This window comes from Kogia breviceps, chromosome 13, assembly GCF_026419965.1.
Source record: "Kogia breviceps isolate mKogBre1 chromosome 13, mKogBre1 haplotype 1, whole genome shotgun sequence".
Lineage (NCBI taxonomy): Eukaryota > Metazoa > Chordata > Mammalia > Artiodactyla > Physeteridae > Kogia > Kogia breviceps.
This window is the reverse complement of record NC_081322.1, coordinates 59,193,128-59,218,333: the sequence shown is the minus strand read 5'-3', so window position 1 is coordinate 59,218,333 and position 25,206 is coordinate 59,193,128. Positions and strand designations below refer to the sequence as shown.

Here is a 25,206-nt window from a genome sequence, read left to right as displayed (position 1 = left end):
AGAGCCAGGGCTTTGGGAATCCAGAATCGATAAAAACTTTACCATGGAAGCTACTGGATAGAGTACTCAAAATATACTGTCATTCTGATATTTTTAGCCATTGTCCTTGACAATTCCCAAGTATGTATCCCCATCTTTTCTTGTGCTACTGGGTTCTCAGATTTTATCTGTGGCAGAAGTAGCAAGTCAAAAATACATCTATTTCATGCACCAAATTGGGATTTAGGAAGAACAAGATTTGCATTTCAGAAATTTGAAGTAATTTTCCTTAATTATACATAATCTATCTGCTTTAAGAAGAAGCATGATTTTGCCAACTTACCCTGGTCAGAAGTTCATTCATTTCTGTCACCAGCGTGTTCAGATTGCCTTCTGCCAACTGAATGAGCCTCTCTGGGGCCCGCTGAGGTGAGAGCAAATGCTGAAAAAGATTTCATTCCATATGTTTTTTAGTAAATGGTCTTACAGCGATCATGGGTTGAACATTTAACAGAACATATTTTTTCTTTATATACAAAGAACTTAGCCTTCTCTCCTTCAGAGAAGCGAGAAAGAAACTATTTCAGTTGGGCACCTACAAAGCACCGTGCAGAATAATCTGGCAAATAATGCAAACTGCTGCAATTTATTGAGACATTACTATGTTCCAGGTCTTTTTGTTTTGTTTTGATTTTCATTTAGCTCTTACAACAGTTCTATGAGATAAATGCTGTTTCATTTTGTCTATAGAAAACTGTGGCTTAAAGAGACTTAAAAATTTATACAAGATTGCACAGCCACTAAGGGGTAGAGTCACGATGAACCTTGTCTGAGTCTTTAAGGCTCCCATTCTAATCAACAGAGGTACAGTTTACAGGTTTATTACCTCTTTCTTTGAGGACAGGAGCCCTGACAGAAGGACCGACCTGGCCAGACATTAACTAACTGCATGGCATCAATGTTGTAGGAGCTGGCCTGGCACTCACAGATGGGTCATTTTCCTCTCCTACTGAACATAATCAATCTCACCAAACACTAACAGTAGACAGGATCACTCTGTGAGAATGATGAATGAAACAAAAGATGAGACCACTCCATAATCTTATCTAAATGCAGATGAAATCAGGGTCTCTGTGCAGACCACAAAAGTACCTCCAATCCCATTTTCTGGCTAATATGAGTGACCACTGCCTCCTTACTAACTGTAGCTTTAGCCTCCCTTTTTCTTCCCTCCTTCTAGATAAGATTCATTAGAATACTTAATTATGGAATTATTCCCACTTCCGAATAGTACCCAGTCCAACACAAACCCCTGTTTCCTTGAATCTGCCCCCAAATTCCCTAGCACAAACCCCCAATACTCTAAGTGATTCCTAATGCCCTGTTATTGAGACAGCCCCAACTCCCCATACTGTGCAGTGCCCCTTGTTGCAACAAGTTAGTAAACCCAACTTTGTTCTATCACATGTGTGTTTCTGGTCATCTCTGGCTGGAACCCAGGGAGCGTTGACACAGTTGAAGGAACGGAACAAAGAGGGCACATAGCTTGCTTAAGGATTTAGAATATCAAAATGGGGTTCCAAATATCCAGATATTAAACAAATTATGGAAGAAGAACACAAACAGAATCAAGAAAGACTGGAATTTAAGGAAAATCGAGGTCATTCTGACCAATACCCAGCCATAAGGAAATAAATAGGTGACTGAACCCCAGGCTTGGTTGATGTCCACAGATTGGAACCTCTTTCAGAGGGCCCTTCAGTACTTTACCCATTGTTTAAGTTATTACTTTAAAATTATTTTACGTCCTACTGAAGTATTTGCTTCTCTAGTTTAATTTTCTTTCTTTGTATTCCTTCCACACATGATAACTGGTCAGCATTTTCTTTATTTGAACTCTGCCCTTCTGAATGCTGGGCCTACAAAGCAAACTCAGATTCCTCTGCCTGGCTTTCATGATTGTCCTTCATATCACCCCGGGCCCAGTGAAGTCTCCAGCCTTATCTTTCACTAGCAGGCCTGACTTCTAATGTCTGCTGGACAGGCCTTGCTCATCCACACATCTGCCTCTGCGCATGTGGCTCTCCTAGATTCAGTGGCAAGAGTATGTATGGATGGGCTGGGGGTCAAGGAGACTTCGCTACTGGCGGACTGAGCCCTTCTCTCTTTGAGCTGTGTGAAGGTAGTTTCATTCTCACAGGCCCTAAAGTTAAACTACCTCCTTCCAAGTCCCAGCTCTGTACCTAGTAGCCATGTGACCTTGTCTCTGTGCCTCAGTGTCCCTACCCGGCTATCTGAGACAAACATAGCTAATACAGTACTCCTTTCCTACTTCTTGGAGTTTCTGTAAAATCTAGGTATGATAATTCACATAAGACTTTAGTCAATTGTCCAGCACAGAGATACTCATCAATAAATGTTATTTTTCTATCTTCATGATTGGTTTCTTCTTCTGGTAAATAAGGATAATAATACTTACTTTGAAGGCTGTGGTCTAAATTAAAGAATATATTCCCTAGAAGAACGTCCGCCAGTGCCTAGTGAAGAAATCTTAGATTTCTCCCTCCAGTCTTCACCAATAATTCTCTGCCTATTGAAATCGTTTCTATCCTTCAAGTTCTAACACAAATTACACTTTCATTAATGATGTATTCCCTGGTTACTCTGGGTCTTATCTATTTCTCCAATCTTTGAACTCGATTGTATGTCAAATTTCTGTAAAGCACGTGGTAATTATATATTTTTGCTAATTGTTTAATTATTGTTCAACTATTTTTAAACCACATAGACTCTAAGCTTCCTAAGGGTAGTGACTGCATTATAGGGGTCATGAAACCCCTGGGGAACCAAGTGCAATACTGGGGCATTCCAGAGTTTCTTAATAAATATCCAGTAATTGACTGATAGTGTATAAGGAGACACTTTTCATCTTTTTTTTATTCAGGTGAAACAACTCCAATTTCCTTAACATTTCCTCTTTATCCCATTAACTACTGAAAGCTTTAACGATGCCTTAGAATAGTGTTTCTCTTACAACAACATTAGCTCTTGTTGAAGTACTTTCAAAAGTCTCCTCATTCTCTAGTACAAAATTTTCACCTTGTGTTTTCATTTTGACAGTAAACTTAAATGTTAATGTAAGCATTTCTGGAACCCAGGCTGGGCACCTGAGAGATGCACAGAGCCACTTGATCTTAGCACCTACATTTGCATGCCTGTTTGATCATATGGCAGACTGAGCACATAAATCACTTGTCAAGTGATGCCAAATGTCATTTCAGGACCCCTCACAAAGAGTTCTCTAGTTCAAACTGTGGAAAGGTAGGAGAACTGAGTTACTACATGTCACATGCTGATGAAAGAACCTATGTGGAAGTAATATGATATTCTTGTTGCAAGTAGCAATTTGCTTTCAGCAAAAATCATCTGTTATTTTATATTAATGTTTTTAATTTGAATTTCATTGGTTTTTTAGGCTTCTGTAAAGATTAATTTGTTTTGATTTTATAGAGCTATTAAGTATAAGGAGTTCATATCTGATTTTACATTTGCACATATTTAAGGAACATAATAAAATTGATTTAGGCCAAACACTGGGGGTACATGAGCCTCTTTTTCCATAAGAGCAATCAGTATATTATAGTTCTCAAGTTTGAAAAACACTGGTTTAGAAGGTCTTTGAATTTCCCTAACGGCTGCCTGCCTAGATTTGGGACAAAGGGAAGAGCATTTACCAATTATGGCAATTACCCCTTTGGAAGCTTCTGTCATTTTTTTCCCCTGGCTCTTGCTGTTACTGCTCCAACCTACCTTGAGTTCCTGAGTCCTATTTTCAAGACCATACAGAATTTTATAAGGAGCGGGCAGTGGGCCAGTGAGGTTGATGCTCGTGGCCATCTGCTCCAGACGAGCCAAGTCACCGAGAAGAAGGCCGGTGCATTCGTCTCCACAAACTGTGAAAGGGAAGCAGCAAAGAATGTTTACTTCTGCTAAGCATTCCAGGCAGATGTGCAAAGATTTCAGCTATGAAATACTTTATGGCCTAAGTATTATTCTATGAAAGATGATGTTTCTCATCTCAGAATATTAATGCTTTCGAATGGATGACGGTTGATAAAAGATGAAAAGAACAACAAAAGAGCAGACATGCCTGTTGCCCAGAACCTGAAATATGGATGATGATATAAACTGAGAAACCAAAGAGGAGGAACCAAACAGATTTTGAGGGTAAACGAGTGTATTACCTAAGTACTAAAGGAGAGGTGAAACATGGACTATAACATTATAAATGCCCCAGAGAGTCCCACATGAACAATCTAGAGGAACTCTGTAATTGGCAATAAAATATGCTTTGGAATCTAAAAATGTACACGTTGCCCCATTAAATTGCAATGTGGAGTGTCTAATAGCAATTAGGTCTCTACGTGTTTCAGGTATTACATATTCAAAAACTGTATGACTCTTTGGCTTGACATCTATTGAGAAGAATATTTTTTAAAGTCAAAGGAACTCTTCTTTTTACAATTTGGTTTTTTTCTCATGATGAAATATATTTATTTATTACTTACTTGTTCACTTACTTACTTATGCATTTGCCAACTCTTCCTCTTTAACTATTCAGCACATTATCACTCATGATTAGATGCAGTCCCACAAATTCCTACTTTGATGATTAACCTAATCTTGTCTCGTGGATAAATAATTGCCAAAAGCCAGGAAAACTTTATTCTTGAAGTAGCCAAGAGTGTTAGTGTTCTACCTATATTTTTGCAATGATTAGAAAGAGGGACTATTCAAATTTAGTGGTGGTGGAAGGGGGATGGATGGTAGTAGGGTGGTGGAGAGAAACAATGGTTTCTTCACCATTATCACATGAATCTCATAAATAGTACAATTTCTAAAATTAAAAGATATTGATTCTTTTTGAGGCTTTATAAAATATACCTGTTCAGTTTGGATTTTCAGTTCAAAAATTTTTTTTCACTCTGCATCAGAGTAATGAGATGTAGCTTCTCCATGCCAAGAAGCAAGTGCTACCATATTTATGATATGCGTTCGTGCATACAGTTACAATTTCTAGCTTACATTCTGCAGATAGAGGTATAAAAGCTATACACATATTAGCAGAGAGGAAAATACATAACATGAAAAATACTGAGACTTGGAGCAGCTTTGGATCATGCCCCAAACTGGCAAGAATTCAATTAGTTCTCTAAACAGGACTCCCTTGAGCTGCCTAATGGAGAGAAAACCTTTAACTGAAGCTTGTAAACAAAGAGCAGTAGTACAGAGAGTGATTCTGTGATGGGACAGCAGTTAGAGGTGAGTTACAATATCCCTTCACAGGGATTCAACTGCCCCAGCAGAGCTTTTAATAAATCAGCTCCTTGCAGGTGACACCTGTAAGTGTTGAGTGTCACCTGCAGGGGTGCTGTAAGCTCCTGATGCCTTGCAAGCTGAGTGAACAAAGAGGCTTTGGGAGCTGGAGGTGGAATCTGAAACTAGAGTTGGATCTCTTCCTCTTCTAGTCAGAATGAAAGAGAATTTGCTCTGCATGGAAACTAAGTAAAAGGAAGAGAATGCTGTGGCTTCAAACCCTCTGTTCAGTGCAAGTGCCTGAGAAGCTTCAACAGACCTCCTGACATGAAGTAATTGTAGAAAACACAACCTGGAACACAATTAGGTACCAAACTGACTATGTCTAAACACCAAGGCCCAGTCTGATTCTCACACTTGAGTGGGTTTCAGAATCATCTGAAGGCTTTCTTAAATCAAAGGAGGCTGGGCCATACACCTAGCAGTTCTGATTCAAGAGGTGATCGAATCACCTGGTTTCTGATTCTCTGACTGAGCATGTGCTTTTCTAACAAACCCCCAGGTGAACACTAACACTCTGGTCTGAGCACCACACTTTGAATAACTACTAGGTCAACAGCAATGGCATGACCTGGGAGCTTGTTAGAAATAGAATAATCTTGGGCTCTATCCTAGATCTAGTGAACCAGAATCTGTATTTTAGAAAGATTCCCATGTGACCTATGCATGTTAATGTTTGAAAAGCACTACTGTAGGTCAGTGGTTCTCCATCTTGGCTGCATACGAATCATGGTGATTTAAAAAATACAGGTATCTAGGTGTTTCCCCTACCCACCTCCAGAGAATCTGATTTGATGGGTCTGTGGTGAGGCCTAGGCATCTGTATATTTACGAGATTCCAGATGATCCTATCATATAGCCAGAGTTTAGAACCACTGGGCCAGATAACCAACTTTAGGGATGCTCTATCCTAAAGGGAGCAAGGATTTGGAGGAGGTCATTTTACTTGCTGTCTCTTCTGCCGAGAACACTTCTTTCTTCATCTTCACCCATGTGACTCCTGGAGATCTAGGTCAAGTGCTCAAGTGTTACTTCCTCGGAGGAAAAGGCCCTGATGACTCTGAAATTACTGTCCCCACCAACCACTACTGTATTCCCTTTGTCTTTTTATCTTAACACTCATGCATGTATTGGCTATCTTTTCATTTCACGTGTTTATATATTGTTTCTCTCTCCTCAGAGAGGGACCTTAATCAACTTTGGTTACAGTGCCTAAGAAAGTGTCTTGCACATAGTAAATAATCAATAAATATTTGCTTACTACTATCTTTGTGAAAGGAGAGCAAAAAATATTTTGGAGAAGATCAGGGAGTTACAAGGAGAGGATTGAGAGAAGAATAGAGAGAGGGAGAGAAAGAGATAGAGAAATAGAGATAAAAATATTGGCCAAATAGGAATTGTCTGAATGTGAGAACATTATATGTGAGACGAAATGAAGAACCACACAGTGGGAAGCTGCCGCATTGCACAGGGAGATCACCTCTGTGCTTTGTGACCACCTAGAGGGGTGGGATAGGGAGGGAGAGATAGGGAGAGAGGGTGATGCAAGAGGGAAGAGATATGGGAACATATGTATATGTATATGTATATGTATAACTGATTCACTTTGTTGTAAAGGAAAAACTAACACACTATTGTAAAAGTTATACTCCAATAAAGATGTTTAAAAAAAAAATGAAAAAAAAAAAAAAAAAGAATCACACAGATATGTGAGGAACAGAATAGCATAAAAACAATGGCCAGAGAGAGAAAATTGTCTTGTGATTGGAGAAGCAGAAACTGACTGATGTCAAGGAGATGATTGCTATGATACCTGCATGAGGTAATACTGACACAGGAAAGGTATTGGAATGGAGGAATGGAGGGGAAGAAAAGATATACAAAAAGTTAATAAAAGAAATGACACAGTCGGGTTACTGGCCAGATAAAGATGATGCTCATTTCTGGGGAGGAGGGAGGGTTAAAGGTGTTTACCATTTCTTTGCTGCTCCTCCCATTAAGAGGTGGAGTCTACTCCCCCGCACATCCCCCTTTGAGTCTGGGTTGGCTTCATGACAAACTCTGACCATCAGAATGCTTCAGAGGGACACTGAGCCTTAGCTTCAAGGAGTTCGGCAGTTTCTGCTTCCACACTTCTGGAATCCTGCTGCCTTGTTAAAAATCCCAGGCTAGCCTTCTTGAGGAAGAGAGGCGACATGAACAACAGAAAGGCAGATCCAACCATTCTAGCTGAGGTCCTACCATGCGAATAAGGCCATCTAGGAACCCGCCCCACCGCATGATAACAAAAGAACTATCCAAGGGGACCCTGTTCAAACTGCCAACCTACAGAATAGGGAGGATATATAGAGTTGTTGTATATTATCAACAACTATTAAATTTTGGAGTAGTAGCAATAGATAACTGATAAACATTCTCAAGTTTCGCATGTGTGATTTAGCATGTGAATTCAGCTCAGAGACTTCAAGTTGCAATTCATAGGTTAAAAACTATTAACAACAGTTCTTAATTTTGTTAAAAGTTAAGAAGAATGTGAAGGTTCCTTTACCACTGAATCCAAGTTCATCACTACTTTAAAAGTTCCATTCAAAGCATTGTGCTCTTTTTTCACTTTCAAGATCTTGAAAGATACTTGATAATATGACATCTCACTATGCTTTTTAGGGTAGTGTATGCTTCAGAAACACTTTGCTAGCTCTTCCTCTAATTTATCTATAATTCATAACCTACACAATTCTGAGAGGAATTGAGTCAGCTCATTGATAATGGTATGGCTAGAGGCTCTTTACTGATGGTTCCAGAAATATTTTCAGGGAAATGTTTTCTCAGTATTCTCAGTTTTCACTTCAGACAAGCAGAAATCAGGGACTGGAATGCAGAACTAGATCTGATTTACTGTAATACACTACAGAGTAAATTGGTGAGCTAGAATGCCAAGAGGCATGATGGAATACGGATTTTTCTGTCATTTATTCTACCCCTTGCCCATCTGTTTTGGCTCCTCATCTTCAGTTGTTGAAATGAAAATATACTTAATTGCTCTTTCAAGGACTCATAATTCCATTTTGTGTCTCTGTGTCCAAAGGTCTATTATTATCCCATGTCTTATGGTCTCCGTATCTGCTTTGGGGGGAACAAAGTACAAGCACATTTCCATAGATGAAAGGTAAGTTTTATAGTATGCTCCAAGTAATACACTAACATCTGTCCAAATGGGTCAGAAAGACTTAGGAATTCTACAGCCATGGGATTTTTTTCAAAGCTTCTGTACAAGTCTAGTTCATGCAGTTATAAGATAAACACATGGGGAAATGTGCCCTTTAGATAATGGTTTGCTATTTTATCCTGACACAAAATATTTAACTTACACCACAAGCTACTTTTATTTGTCCTCAAAAAGTCTGAAATGTCTGGCAACGAACACTGGAAATGGGATGCAAATTAAAACCACGTTTAATTCACTATGATAGGGAAGATGTGAAGAGTGTACAGAGACAAGGAATGTTCACATTATGTAAACAACTGTTCTTTGATAAGGGTGCAGTAACTGCTCAGTGTAAATTAACACCTATCTTATAATCAAGACCCCCAAGGAACGTCTCCAAACCATTCTCCTATTCAGCAATAGAGATAAGGTTATAAAATGAGATTCTGCCTGAAATGCATGGGAGCAAAAGCAAATATTTCAAGACTATGATTATATTTTACATGACTAAATGTTTTTGAGGCTTTGCTTATAAAAATGTCAGGATAAATTTGTGTCTAATACTAGCAAATGCAATACTACAGTCAGGTTGTTATAGCTGGGCACATGTAAGGGGCAAATCATGCAGCTGATATTACAGATCTTTCTGTTAGTAATTAGTAAAAAATACTGCATTTCTACCAGAGTCCTCCATGAATAATAACTACTGGCTTACCGTCACAAAAAATTCACACACTGCATCCAAACCAAAGAAGTCAAAGCTGAAATGAGTGCATTGCATATTTTTTAAAAGGCCAAACCTATTAACCAATTTTAGGTAAAGATATATAAATTGTCTGCTCTAATCAAAAAGGGATAAAATGAGTAAATATACATTTCTAACAAAAGATAAAATTTGTGTGTTAATGTGTGTGTTTTAATTTAATACTTGTACATTAAGGCCATTGATAATTCCTTGGGTATGGATTGTATATTTCTCTTTCCTCTTTCTTCTTGAAGAAGAAAGTTTTAGATTGGCATTTATTTAAGGCTTATTAAAATGGATTCAGTTATTCCATATTATTTATAGATAAATATCTTCTAAAATAAAAATGTGGTTTCAGACCCATTAAAAAGGCTTTTTTTTTTTTTTTTTTTTTGCCTGTTAGTTCTTTGAATAGAGGGAAAGACTTTCTGTAGGTTTAGGATGAGGCTGATGAATTTATTCATGTACCAAGTAGTTGTGATATATATACATATATAAATAGTAAATAAAATTATGTATGTAAATATATATTAAAATAAGTTTGATATGGTTCAAGTATGGTATAGCCCTTCAAAAAACAAATGGAAGCTTTGAAAGTATTATAAGTAATAATGAGACAGTAGCTTTTATCTATACAATATTTACTACATTGAAGACAATATGTTGTGTCTTACCTTCATTATCTCATCTAATGTTTTTTTTTTTTTTTTGTGGTAGGCGGGCCTCTCACTGTTGTGGTCTCTCCCTTTGCGGAGCACAGGCTCCGGACGCGCAGGCTCAGCAGCCATGGCTCACGGGCCCAGCCGCTCCGCGGCATGTGGGATCTTCCCGGACCGGGGCACGAACCCGTGTCTCCTGCATCGGCAGGCGGATTCTCAACCACTGCGCCACCAGGGAAGCCCTCATCTAATGTTTACAGCAATTCTATGAGGTAAGTACTATTAATATCCTAATTTTAAAGATGAGAAAAAAGTTACAATCATAGTGTTTATGAATCTATAAATAATGTATTTGAAGAACTTTAAGAGAAGAGAAAAGTGTAGGGTCACCATAAAAGGGGTTGTCAGTGACTTGAAAAGCCTAGAATTATTAAAAAAACAGAATTTAGCCTAACCTAACTATCTCGTCAAAAACTGCGGAGCTGCACAAAGCATCATGCTTTTGAAAAAAAAAGATCAAATAATAACCATGATGATAAGAACAGCTAAAATTTAATGAACATCTATTATGCTTAGACACCACCTGATGTACATAGGATTTTATTTCCACTTTATGGATAATAAAATGAGGTTTAGAAAAGTTAACTAATCGAATGTCACACAACTTTTATGTGGCCAGCCAGAATTCAAAGCTTCTATAGCCCCTTCACTATAGCATGCTTCCTTGCATTAGGAGATGGTCTGTTTCAGGGACACCACCGAATAGATGATTAGACTACCTCATTTATAAGACTTCCAACTTTAAGATGATGTGATCTATTTTTCTTCAAGGTTAATAAACTCCCTGGGTTCTGCAGAGTGCAAACTGCAATCAAGTAGAGTTTACTCTCAAAATAAAGCCTGACTGAAAAGAAAAGAAATAGTGATCAGCCTCTTCCATATAACAGTTCAACAGCACAACTCCTTAATCTATTAATGGAATGGCTTTCTCAATGTGATATACATACCACTGAGACTGATGGCCAATAAGAAAATTACCTGGAATCAGAGTGATAGATGCTGTTCTACAGCATTGCTAGCCTGGACCAAGGCCAAGAACGTTGCCAACAAGAAACTCAAAGCATCTTTCACTAACAAAATAGATGTGAAAAAGGTGTAAGGAGGGTGAACAGAAGTTACTTTTATAGCTATCCTGATGCCTGGATTTGAGCAACATGTCCCAGTTTAGAGTTGTAGAAAACTATAATAGACATACTGGGCTTTGAATAGGAACTAGTACTTGAGGATTAAATGGGGACAGAGAGAGGATGGTGTTTAAGAGGTTAGGATGTAAACAGAGCTGCAATGAACATTTTGGTACATAACTCTTTTTGAATTATGGTTTTCTCGGGGTGTAAGCCCAGTAGTGGGATTGCTGGGTCGTATGGTAGTTCTATTTTTAGTTTTTTAAGGAACCTCTGTACAATTCTCCATAGTGGCCGTGTCAATTTACATTCCCACCAACAGTGCAAGAGTGTTCCCTTTTCTCCACACCCTCTCCAGCATTTACTGCTTCTAGATTTTTTGATGATGGCCATTCTGACCGGTGTGAGATGATATCTCATTGTAGTTTTGATTTGCATTTCTCTAATGATTAATGATGTTGAGCATTCTTTCATGTGTTTGTTGGCAATCTGTATATCTTTTTTGGAGAAATGTCTATTTTGCAGCTCTATTTACAATAGCCAGGACATGGAAGCAACCTAATTGTCCATCAACATGAATGAAGAAGATGTGGCACATATATAAAATGGAATATTACTCAGCCATAAAAAGAAATGAAATTGAGTTATTTTTAGTGAGGTGGATGGACCTGGAGTCTGTCATACAGAGTGAAGTAAGTCAGAAAGAGAAAAACAAATACCGTATGCTAACACATATATATGGAATCTAAGAAAAAAAAAATGTCATGAAGAGCCTAGGGGTAGGAAGGGAATAAAGACACAGACCTACTAGAGCACGGACTTGAGGATATGGAGAGGGGGAAGGGTAAGATGTGACAAAGTGAGAGAGTGGCATGGACATATATACACTACCAAACGTAGGGTGGATAGCTAGTGGGAAGCAGCCGCATGGCACAGGAAGATCAGCTAGGTGGCTTGTGACCACCTAGAGGGGTGGGATAGGGAGGGTGGGAGGAAGGGAGATGTAAGAGGGAAGAGATATGGGAACGTATGTATATGTATAGCTGATTCACTTTGTTGTAAAGCAGAAACTAACACACCATTGTAAAGCAATTATACTCCAATAAAGATGTTAAAAAAAAAAAGAGGTTAGGATGGAGTGTGATCACATGTCCAACAGAGCCTCACTAATTAAATAGCAAATGGAGGTCAACTGATGTTTTTCATCATCTTTTATTATAGGAAGTCCCATTTTCTTTACAGTAATCAACCACATTCCACTATTTTGTTCCTGCTCTCATATATAGGGGACAATAACTGCCATTAATAATCATCTTTGATTATAAGAGTACTGCAGGGTTCTAGTGATAATATATAAGGGCCCCTGCATTATTGTGATAGATCCTTGCTGGCAACTGGCTATTAAAAACAATAATCTATATAAAATAGATAACTAACAAGGACCTACTGTAGAGCACAGGGAACTATACTCAATATTTTGTAATAACCTATAAGGGAAAAAAATCTGAAAAAAAATATACATATATAAGACTGAATCATGCTGTATACCTGAAACTAACAAGACACTGTAAATCAACTAGGATTCAATAAAATTAAAAAAATAAAAATAAAAACAACAATCTAGACTGTGTTTCTGCAGGTCAGTATCAAGTCAGGGTAAAACTTCAAATCTTGGGTTTTATCAAGTGTCTAGAAAGTGCACATTTTACAGAGTTAGTGCATTACCGCATTTAGTTATGCTTACCTTAGGTTACATGTAAAAAAAACAGTTCATAATTGCTTTTGCAACATTAGCAAGCAAAGCATCTTCTTAAATGTTATATTCTAGATAAATTGTGACTATAAATAATAAAGCTGATATATACCTAATATTTCATATGCTCTGAATAAAAATAGAAAGCATCAATATGATATTTATAAAATGATATTTCAGGCACTCTTTATGGAATGACATCCTGCCAACAGCTACTAATTTTAAATTCTGTTCTTTAGGAGAATAATATATTTTACTACACCACTCATAATCTATTTTAAACATTGTACAAGTTGTTCAGTGTTAATTACTAGTCTATAGAAAATAGGACATGAAAAAATCCAAGTTTTGGGCTTCCCAATACAAAACTTTACTATTAAATAAATAATGCTTTTCTTGCTGAGTCTCAGATTTCAGAAAGGCAGGTGGTTGTTCTCACTTCATAAAATGACATGTAAATTATGAATGAGGATTGAAAGAAGAAGTTGGATTTGTATTAACCTAACTTACTAGGAAGTCCTGATTTGGGAAATCCAATAAAATATCTACTCAGAACTCATCAACATCTGTAAAGAAAGAATTCATTGCAGAGCTCTCTCCAATTATTCCCACAAGAAAAAAATGAAAAGGCTTTGGAGGAAATCTGAGCACCCAGTTAGTGTGTCTTCTCATCTGTACAGAGGACAGGATTCCACTTGACTATCTCTGATGAATAAGAATCTATCATAACTACCATAATGTTTTTGGGTTTTTTTGGCCACACCATGTGGCTCATGGGATCTCAGTTCCCTGACCAGGGATTGAACCTCGGCCACAGCAGTGAAAGCTCTGAATCCTAACCACTAGACCACCAGGGAACTCCTGATAACTACCATAATGTTTTAAAACTTAGAGGAAAGAGTCTTAATGGTTAGCAGAGGGGAAAAAATGTATGTACCTACTGACATTATGCACATTAAATTTTTTTTCATTTCTTAAGCCCATTTTATCTTTCTTCTTCATAGAGGTAAGATGGGCTCTAAGCCCAGAAGAAGTAAATTAATTAAGAACTGAAATAATTAATGTTGAATATATTGGGAAAACCATGTTTGCTTTTTGTGTCTTGCATTAACAGTCAGCATAGAGGTTAAGAAAGTAAGATTTTCAAGACAGATCTAGGTTCAAATCACAACTCTGTTGAAAAGTCAGGGTGAACATTGGAAAGGTGACTTAAATCACCTAAATTCAGTTTTATTTATTTATTTATTTAAAATGTAAAAATTTTTGTTGGGGTATAGTTGATTTCAGTTTTTTGTTTTTTGTTTTTTAAATCACACTGTGGACATAATAATGTATGGGGATGTGGCAAGAATGAAAAGAACAGCATATAAAGCGCTTAACATCATTTCTGACAAATGGTAGGCTCTCAACATGGGTGAACCTTTAAAGAATTACTACTGTGATGAATCCTGTGTGGCGGAAGGGGCTGTAGGGGATGCCTGGGATTGAAAGCAGATATGTTGGTCAGGTGTGCCCAGGCACTGAGTGGGCTTGGAGGGGTTGATAACGTTGGTGGGTTGAATTTGGCTAACTATAGAGAGACTCTTGTATCTAAATATTTCCTACTAAGGGCACAGACTATTTGTGTAAATTCTTCATGATAGTAATGGAATGCCCATGTATAAAAGCCTGTGTCCTGCAAGAAATTCACTATTTTGGATTGAATAAAACCCTAGCTTGCTCTCTGGCAATTGTCCATGGCAGCTATTAGTTTCTTTTAGAAATGTAGGTGGTCAAGAAAAGTTCTTTCATGCTTTCTGCATTTTCTCTGTGTTCTCTACAGCACAATTTAAAATTATTTGTTAAATAAATTAAAAGTATAAACTAACTACACAGGGAGACTCCTTCCACCAATATGCAGCTCACCTAAGATACTGCAATGATCATGCCTACGTCATTTATCCTACATTTTTTTGGGGTATACATATCCATGATGTAGGCCAAATTAAACTGTATTTTCTAGAGGATGAACCAGAGAGAAGAATTAACTGTACAATACATGCTCCAGGCTCCAAAGAAGCTTTTCTCAGAAGATATTTCTCTTACTACATAAATATTCTCTTTCCAGGACCAGGCTACTTTCATCCATTCCCACTCATGGGCATTATAAAATTCTACTATAGGCACATGTGACAAAACAGGCCCTGCAGATCAAATGTGCTGGGTCAATCCATTCTTTGGTTTCTTGTTCTAAGTTAGCTTAAGGATATAGAAAGATAGAAGGAAAAGAAGAAGTAAAACTGTCACTATTTGCAGATGACATGATGCTATATATAGAAAACCCTAAAGGCACTGCCCCAAAACTATTTGAACTCATCATTGAATTCAGTAAAGTGGCAGGACACAAAATTAATATACAGAAATCTGTTGTATTTTTATACACTAACAACAAACTATCAGAAAGAGAAATTAAGAAAACAATCCCACTTACAATTGCATCAAAAGAATAAAATACCTAGGTATAAATCTAACTAAGGAGGTAAAAGACCTATACTTGTAAAACTGTAAGACACTGGTTAAAGAAATTGAAGACAACACAAATGGAAGGATATACCATGCTTATGGATAGCAAGAGTAAGTACTGTTTAAATGACCATACTACCTAAAGCAATCTACAGATCTGATGCACTCTCTATCAAAATACAATGGCATTTTCCACAGAACTAGAACAAATGATTCTAAAATTTGTATGGAAAAACAAAATACACGAAAGAGCCAAAACAATCTTGAGAAAGAAGAGCAGAACTGGAGGAATCATGCTCCCTGACTTCAGACTCTACTACAAAGCTACAGTTATCAAAACAGTATGGTACTGGCACAAAAATACACATATAGATCAATGGAACAGGATAGAAAGCAAAGAAACCAACAAACTCATAGAAAAAGAGATCAGATTTTTCTGATCTCACCTCTAGAAAATTAATTACTTTAAAGTTCAAGTTCCGTTAGATTAGCATTTAGGTTAGGAATATCTATATACTATTTAGTTAAATATTTCCATATTAATAATTTAGTTTTAATAATAATATTAAAATTAGTTGGATTACACTCGAAGTCCATTTCAATTATCATTAAAATATGCCATTCTACTTGAGAAGAGTGAATATGTATATACCAATAACTGAATACGATAACGTAAATGTATATTACATATTACACTTCATCTCTCCCCTCCCATCAACCTTGACACTTATTTTTATTTTAAATGCAATACACTTTCATCAAAGATTATTGAAATACATAGAAAAAACGTTTAAAAAGTTATATTCCCAAACATACCCAGTCTTTACCTTTTGGCATATCTAAAAAGCCAGCCTTAGCTTTTGAGGTAACTCATCAAACTAGAGCACAAACAAAAATTCTAGTTAAAATGTTAAGCTTTAGACACACATAAGATGTTAAAACCAGAAATACTGGCATGTGTAAATACATTAAAATAAATAAATATTGAAATAAAAGATACTCAAATAATTTCCATTTCTATTTGTTAGAAAGAATTAAGACCACTAATGTAAATTCCCTCAAGGAAAACAATACCATAATATAATTGTTCTCTCTAAATTTATAAATAACTGTTTTAGATTAGAATTTATATAAGATCCAAGAATTCTATTTAACTACTGATATTCGATGTATGTTCAGTATGGCATTACTGAATCCAGAAGCAGTTATTAAAACAAAACAAAACATATGAGTAAAAACACTTCAGTTCATTGTCACTAATTCCAGGTTCTGTAGGGCAAAAGAAAGTTATGAAGCAGGATGCCCATGGATTTCTGTAAAAACTCGGAAAAGAAAAGTCAGTTGTAATTCAAGCCTTACAGTGTCTGTCCAGCTGATTACAAATTCAGGAGGATTCTAAAAAAATTTAATAAACCCAGACCTTTAATCTGTCACAAAGGCAATGTCAGCTTTAGGTAAAACTGCAAACTCTGGGATGGGCAAAATAAAATAAAATCTGCCTCCGGGAGCTTTGCTGTAGGTCTTCAATGGACTGACTAAAGCATGCTGAGGATTTTCTCAGCTGTTCTTGGCTCAGCGGGATGGAGACAAAAACAGCAGGCAAACAGAAGAAGGTGGATAGATAGTGTCAGAGGGAATGAAGAGTAGCACTAGCTATTGCAGAATAAGAAAAAAAAGTCAGTCTTTCTCATTGGAAATGAGATAGAAATGGAACCAAGGCCCCCAGAACTAATAGCTAAGTTAGTATACGTACAAACACACTCCATGCCCTCACGCGCATGCCACTGTTTGCAGCCGTCACACTTCTGCCCTGTGGCTCCGGGTCGGCACGTGCAGATCCCTGTGACTGGGTCACAGGGGACAGGCAGTGAGCCATGGGGGTCACACTCACACTCTTGGCAGGAGCCTCCGGGGCTGCTTGGGCTGCCAGTATAGCCAGGGGCACACCTGAATTTAAACAGTGACAAAGCAAAGGAGATTAATAATAAGTCACGCCTCGAAATTGTTGTTGTGTGTGTGTGTATTGTTTGAATGAAACACAATTGATACCAAAAGTCAGTAGATGAGGGGTTAGCAAACTTTTCCTGTAAAGAACCAGACAGTAAATATTTTAGGCTTTGCAGGTCAAGAGGCAAAATCAAACTTGTGCAGTGAAAGAGAAAGAAATTTTCAAACACTGTTGGTTGATGGAATTCAAAACATAATAATAGAATATAAATTGTTTTATAATAATAATCTACTAATGGAAAACCAAACTAATAATGAGAAGAATGGGATTCTTGTTAAGGTATCAAATTTACTTAACTAGGGCTCAAATTTAGGGCTCTCTGTCATCATAGTTTGCCCATAACCGCCATTCCCAGCTTGAGTGCCATACAGGATTAGGCAATGGGCCAAATTTTGTGGTCCATACTCTGCCCACTATTGCTCTAGATCATAAACTTTATTTTGAAGGTTTCATTTTTAAATTAGAAATGAATAAAATTTTCTATTTACTCCTGGGCTTTCCTAGATGCATGCATTTTAGAGATCAAAATGACCAAGGAATTCAACCCATTAATTTTACTAATGAGCAAAAAGAAGCAAGTGGCGATAAACTACTACATTTTCTATTTAATTCAACTGGTATTTCCTTTCTACCACATCTTCCTCAAGATGGATTTTTCATTGTGTATCTCTGGAAGTGGGGTAATGTTATGCAAATAAAATATGTAACATCGACTTGAGAAATTAGAAAGGAAATCCAACTGGATGAAGCCAAATTGCCATCCACTCTCTTCTACCCGTCTGTGCAACCATTCATCTAAGTATGTACCACTGTCGGTTATGTTACTGGAAGTCTGATAACTTTACAAGATGCTGGCAAAACCATATGCTCTAGTTTAACCAGAATGGTCCCAGTTTGCCTGTTGTCCTGGCTTAAGTATTAAAAACATATTCTGTCTTTCCCTAGAGTATCCTGGATTGGAAAATAAATTATACACATAGTCAGCCTAAATATAATCAACAGTAAGAATTTTTGTTCAAGAGGAAAATATGGGAGGAAGATGAGACACAATAGGAGACTGAAGTCAAAAGTTGCAAACACTAGCCAAATAATCCTGGACCATCTTTAGTGGCCTGGGATTGTAGAAATTTGCAGGCTGATTGTGAAAATTAGTTCATCCCATGTTAGAAAAAGCGAAGCAAGAAGACAATTATCTGTAACGTTAGGTTTTTATACATTTATGGTTTTAATATTTTATTTCCAATGTACTATTACAGATGCTCAATAAAAGTATCATTTAAATAAGCCCACTTAAATTGTTTCTTAACATTTTCAGGTGAAAGAATTCAGTTCTAAGCAGGTTCAGAATGATTAAATGTTCAGAGTTTTACAAGAGTAATGAAGACAAAGCATGGGTAGGGGCTTCTACAATACAGCGACACTCAAGACGTTTAAGCAGTTTTAGACCTGAGTTGATGAGTTTGGGCAGGTCATAAGGTGATTTAAATGATTTAAGAAGCTCTCAGAAGTGAAACAAATTTATTTGGAAGGTTACAATAAAAATTTAAGCAAGACCTTTGGATTAATTTAGCTGAATAAAAGCAATTTTTCAGGGAAATATAACCGGATCATTTATGTTAGAGATGATGCATATGGAGCTGTAACAACATTTGAGAACTGCAAAAACAATTCAAGCCATTCCCATTTGATAGTGTATGACGCTGCTCATCTCTATGCTATATAAACTGTCACCTCTTATTGATTAAACATTTATTGATATTAAAAAAGTAATTTTTCTATAATCACTCTGCCTTATGACAATAATTGTTATTTCAGTGTACCCTTCCAGTCTTTTCTATATACACACTTTTATAGATAGTGGAAACTCCAGTTTACAAATGTAGCTATAGTATCAAACATTTTTTCATAAATTATGGCAGATAATCCCCTTGGCATCCAGGGATGTTTTAGTCGTCATCTTGCTGGTGTTTACAAGGGCATGAAATGAATATTAGCCTAAGCATGAACACTAAAGCATGCTGGCTGACATTAAAATATACATATTCAAATGATGTATATATCTCCACAACAAATGGAAATGTTTTTGGATTTTGTACTGCTTTTAGTTACCTAATTGTTACAAATCTCTGTTGGCATGGAAATTGTGACTGTACTGTTATATATATATATATATATATATATATATATATATATATATATATATATATAAAATATATGCAAGTAGTGGATATTGTGTTTAAAGTTACCACATACAGAATTATTTAGGAATATGTTTTGTAAACTTACAGAAACAGAATTGGAATTTATAAAACGTGTTTAATTATTTAGTTACCTATTTATTTCCATTATTAACACAACCATTGCTGGTTATATTAAAAGATGATTCTTAAATTGATGATGATAAAATTAATATTGGTTTATATTTGCAAAGAGATTCATAATTTAAGGAAGTGCTCCTAGAAGAATCCAGCAAAGGAGTGGGTGAAGCAGGAAATGGAAAAGAAAGGATCCAGGCAATGGTGTGATTCCAGGTGAGGTCCCAGTCTTAGCCTAAGTCCATGGAAAGCTCTGGAGCATAAATAGCATCTCAAGATTTGTTCAGCTTTTGGGCAAAGGAGCTGGACTTTTGTACTCGCACACTAGTGAGTCATTAGATCTGGGCCACTGGAGGAAGGCGTGGGGGGGTAAATTCTCAGGCTTTTTTGCCTCTCCTATCGGAGAGGAGACTTCTATGTAGGTACTCAGGCAGGGTATCCTCTACCTGATCTTCATAATGTCAGTGGAAAGTAAGTAGAGTATCAGCTTAGAGTATCAGGCATCAACTATTCTGATGTTATAAATGAGAAAAATGAGACCCAGCAAAGTTTGTGGAGCTCAGTTGCTCTCCATTACCTTAGAAGAATAAAAACCTACTAAAAATAGTGGTGATAAGTTTGAATTTCCAAGGTACTGATCTTATAGAAAATATGCATCCAGAAAAATATAAATTACAACCTTCCGAGACAGTCTGGAATTCTGTTTCTTAACTTACCATTTGTACTACATGTTAGCATTCAATTTAATAACTACATACGTGCATTATCAGAATTTGTATAAAATATGGTGAGAGGAGGCATTTAAATACTATTGTTTGCGTGTTGAAAAGGAGAACCAAATAACACTTTAATGTTTGGTGGTGTTAATTAAGAATTCCTGATACCATTTATACTCTGAATTCTGTGTATACTTGCTGATGTAGTGCCAGAGTGCTCAGAACAGTGATGTGCATGCAGTTAGTGCTAGCCAACAATTTCCAGTGAATTAAAATGAGAATTATGTGTGGCCAGCTTTTTATTACTGTTAACTACAGATAAGCTTTTGGAAATTGATTTATTTGTTCTTTTAAAATGCTCCCTCCCTCTGTCTCTCTCTCCCTCTCTCATCTATGTTGGAGTATATACATATATATATGCTAAAATATAAATTAGATAATTGAGAAATAATTTAGAATCTTAGAAAAGTCTCAATAGATGGAAGTAAACAACTTTCTCTGGATAAAGTCTAAAGATACAAAAATACTTTTGAAAGCATGTAAGCTACTAGAGAATCTGAAAATAATGACATAAAAATAATGAATACTTTTCTACTATGATCTTTTATTATATGATCTCTATGCATCATTGCTCTCCATGTATCATGACTGTTCCTACCGTTCGCAGTACTGGCCTTCGTATTCTCGTGGGCAAGCTGTGCAGCGGTAATCATCCAGGCCTTCTGTGACACAAGAAGGGCTGAAACTGAATCAGAAAAGAAAGATTGCAAAAAATCTTTTGACTTATTTATTTTACAAATTTAAGCAATTCTATCTATTAACTAGATGATTGGAACTATTTTTTGATGGTTAGAAATGGCATATTTATAATTATAAGTTTCTATTCGAGGGTAGGCTATCACAACTAAGTACTACTAATAGTCAGCAAATAAAGATTTTTTTTTTTAATTCCTTTACTCTTTTTTTTTAGCAAATTGTATTTTTATTTTCTTATTTATTTATTTTTGGCTGTGTTGGGTCTTCGTTTCTGTGCGAGGGCTTTCTCTAGTTGCGGTGAGTGGGGGCCACTCTTCATCGCAGTGCGCGGGCCTCTCACTGTCGTGGCCTCTCTTGTTGCGGAGCACAGGCTCCAGATGCGCAGGCTCAGTAGCTGTGGCTCACGGGCCTAGTTGCTCCACGGCATGTGGGGCCTTCCCAGACCAGGGCTCGAACCCTTGTCCCCTGCATTGGCAGGCAGATTCTCAACCACTGCGTCACCAGGGAAGCCCGAGATGGTTGTTTTTTGATGAATTCACAATGCATCTCACCGACCATGTAAAACTTTGAAATTTTAATAATTATGTGACAACCAGGAAAATATTAGATAAACACCCAGAACAAGTGTACTATTTTTCATGAATCAAAAGAAAAACATGATGAGAATTCCTGCATATTTGTCAGATAGTAGAGTAAGTATTATTGAATATCTTTTGGGTAAAAAAATGGGGACATAAAAGCTATATAATTTTTTTTTCTAAAAAGCCCAAATTGCCACTGGCATTTCAATGCATGACATGTGAATAGATGTTTCACTTAAAATAAAAGAGTGCCTTTTCTAATTTATATACAGATATCAAGCTACATTTTACTTTAAACACAAAATAATGTGATCTACTGTGAGGAAAGAAGAATGGAAATCTTTCTGCATGAAAATGAATAGCTTTCCTGACAATTTTATAATCTCTTCTAGTAAGTAGGTCTCACATAACATGCCCTGTTTTCACTACAACACTGACAGACCACGGCCAGTCAGCCTTGCTCCAGGCTTCTTGATCACCTTACCCCACAAAAGAAATACAAGACTTGAAAACTAAACTATGCTAAAACGTAGTTTTGTATTGTTACAAACTTCTCTCAAATACAAGTAGTGCTTCATTCCCACTGGACAAAATGCATGGTGCACTGGAAATTTAGGAAGAAAAGACACATATATTTGTTGCAAAATGTTAATGCTGCAAACACCATTTTCCTTTTTGTTGGTCTGCAAAAGCAGTTGATGCTGTAAAAGCAATAAAGTATATAGACCAGAGCTGCAACTCCTCTTGGCCAGGTGCCATTAGGACACTATTTCAATTGTCTGTCTAATGCACTAAATCAATAGTACATGAATGAGTAATAAACTATAACCTTTGCAAAATATGTGAACAAACTGATCAACCACTCACAACCTCATTATTCAACAAATTATTTTTTTGCCTTCACAAAAATAGACCCACAAATACATAATTGACACATTCTTGCAAGCTTCTAGCTCTTTTAACTCAGCTTGATGCTGAGTTCATCTGTGCACACACACACACACGCACACACAAACTCATATACATATATAGGCACTCGGAAACAGATTTTTAGACATTCAAGGGAAATTCTACAGAGCCAACACAATTAAATTATATTCCTTTATAGTAACATATCTGTCTCAATTACTATGCAGGAATATTATAATTCTCCTTGGATAGTAGATATAAACTTTTTTGAATTATGACATTATGGTGGACTAAACTTTTTCCTTACATCATATATAAGGACTTATGAAAGAGGAAGTAGGAATTACACCTTACTTGAGGTTAGACTTTATTCTTTATGATCCCCAATCCTTCATCTCCTCTCAATTTTCATACTGTCTGCAGGACCACTCAGAAATCCGACTGTTTTTCCTCTTGCAGGCCATCTTTTACATTCCCCTAGATTTGTTAATTCCAAAGTTGCTTCGACAGAATTTCTGAGATTTAGAGTCTGCTACTGTGTCATCCCTTGTGGAGTCTACTGAAATGAACTGGCTTCTGGGATCCCACCCCCTTATCCCAGTTCACTGATTGCTCCTTTTCAGTCTTCTTTGCTGGATCTACATCATGCCCTTGACCTCTTAATATGCTTCACAGTTCAGTCTTCAGGTTTCTCCTATCCTGTCCTGTCCTTTCTCCCCTAAATGATCTCGTTCAGTACTAAAAGGCTCTAAATATTGCATCTATCCTAACAGATCCAAAACTGAGCTCCCGTCCTCCAAAAAATACCGCTAACCATTCTATCATTTTCCCTGTCTCTGTCAATGGCCATACTTTGCTTCCATTTGCTCTGCCATAAACCACAGAGTACCTTTGTCTCCTTCCTCTCACATTCCACAGGTATTCTATCTGCAAATGCTGCTGGTGTTACCATAATTAATTCATTGCATTATCCTGTTCTAAGGCACCTGTTGCCATTGGCAGAGTTTTAGCCTTCAGGACATTTAGTTACTCACTGGAGCTTCCATGACTCCCCCTCCTGTCACCCTTCCCCTGTCCCCATTCACTCTGCTCCAGCTGCCCTGGATCCTTGCTGTCTGCTGTGTGTGGCCCGTCTCCAGGCCAGTGCACTTACTCTTTCCTCTGGCTGGGCTGCTCTGTCTCCAGATGTCAGGTGACTCTCTCCATTATTTCATTCAAGGCTCTGAACAAGCCTCACCTGTTTGTGCTTGTGAAGATCTTCAAGCACCCTAACTAAAAGGGTACCCCATTCACTCCAAATTCACTGAGGCTGCTCTATTTTTCCCTGGTGGCACTTTCACTATCTGATATTTTTCAGCTTTATTAAAGTATAACTGGCAAATAAAATTGTAACATATTTAAAGTGTACACGTGATGATCTGATATATGTGTATGGTGTGAAAGGATTCCCACCATCTAGATAATTAACACATCTATCACTTCATATATTTACCTTTTTTGTGTGAGAATTCACAAGTTCTACTCTCCTAGTAAGTATCCATTATACAATAATATATTATAAACTGTAGTCACTATGTTATAGATTAGATCCTTAGACCTTATTCATTTTATAACTGAAAGTTTGCACCCTTTTACCACCCTCCCCCAGTTTCTCCCATTCCCTGCTCCCTGGCAACTACAGTTGTACACTGTTTCCATGAGTTTGTTCATTTTTAGATTACACCCGTAAGTTAAACCATGCAGCTTTTTCTTTGTCTGGCAAAAACTGCTGAACACATCTGGAGAAGAAAAACTCTGAGAAACTCAAACTTGGCCTCATTGTAGAAGGGCGGAGAGGGCATTGAGCCTGGAAAGAGGGGTCAGATTGCAGAGGTTTTCTAATACTCTGCTAAAATATCTGAGCTTTCCTTGGTAGGCAGTGGAAAACCCTTGAGGGTATGTGAGCAATGCTGTACTGTCACAATGGTTAAAAGTTTATTGTATTTGTTTTGGTAAGAGATATTGGAGACTTGAACTAATATGTGGGTGAGTTAGTAATCACTTACTCACCATCCTCCATCTATGAAGAGGGATATCTCAGCCTCCTCCATCTATGTTTCAGAATCTTTTTTTCTTATCTCAGGGAGAAGTGCTTCTCTTCTCATCATACATAGGTCTTTACTTTGTTAATGAATGTTCCAAACTTTATGTGATTACCTTAGGGGGTCATGAAATCACTTTAGTGGGTTTTGACTAAAGTTTATTCTAATAATGCAAGAAAATAAAATTGAATAAAAGTTACAGTATATATTATATATGTATAGCTAGCTAGCTAGCTAGCTAGCAAGATATCCACACACACATTTTTTGTGTTCTAGCTTATGATTAAAAAAAGGTTTTCTTACAGTGGTTGCAATCAATAAAGTTTGAAAGCCATTGAACTAGCCACTTTGATTTCACACTTGATTCTTACAGGGTCCTTTATATAAAAATATACTTAAATTACATAAATCGTATAAAACAAAAATGAAACAAATAT

General features: G+C 36.9%; 1 protein-coding gene across 9 annotated transcripts in view; it reads right to left on the bottom strand.

Annotated features, from left to right (window-relative positions):
• LAMA2 (laminin subunit alpha 2) overlaps window positions 1-25,206 on the bottom strand; it is a 608,480-nt gene that overhangs the window by 130,209 nt on the left and 453,065 nt on the right. For 8 of the 9 annotated variants that reach the window (XM_059083775.2, XM_059083778.2, XM_059083776.2 and 5 more), the window contains 4 exons: window positions 21,101-21,187; window positions 17,157-17,350; window positions 3,790-3,932; window positions 323-421 (listed from right to left, as the gene is read on the bottom strand). In XM_059083775.2, coding sequence (XP_058939758.1) covers window positions 323-421; window positions 3,790-3,932; window positions 17,157-17,350; window positions 21,101-21,187 — 523 coding nt within the window. The remainder of the gene's footprint in view (window positions 1-322; window positions 422-3,789; window positions 3,933-17,156; window positions 17,351-21,100; window positions 21,188-25,206) is intronic. The other variant, XM_059083777.2, reaches the window with a different exon arrangement.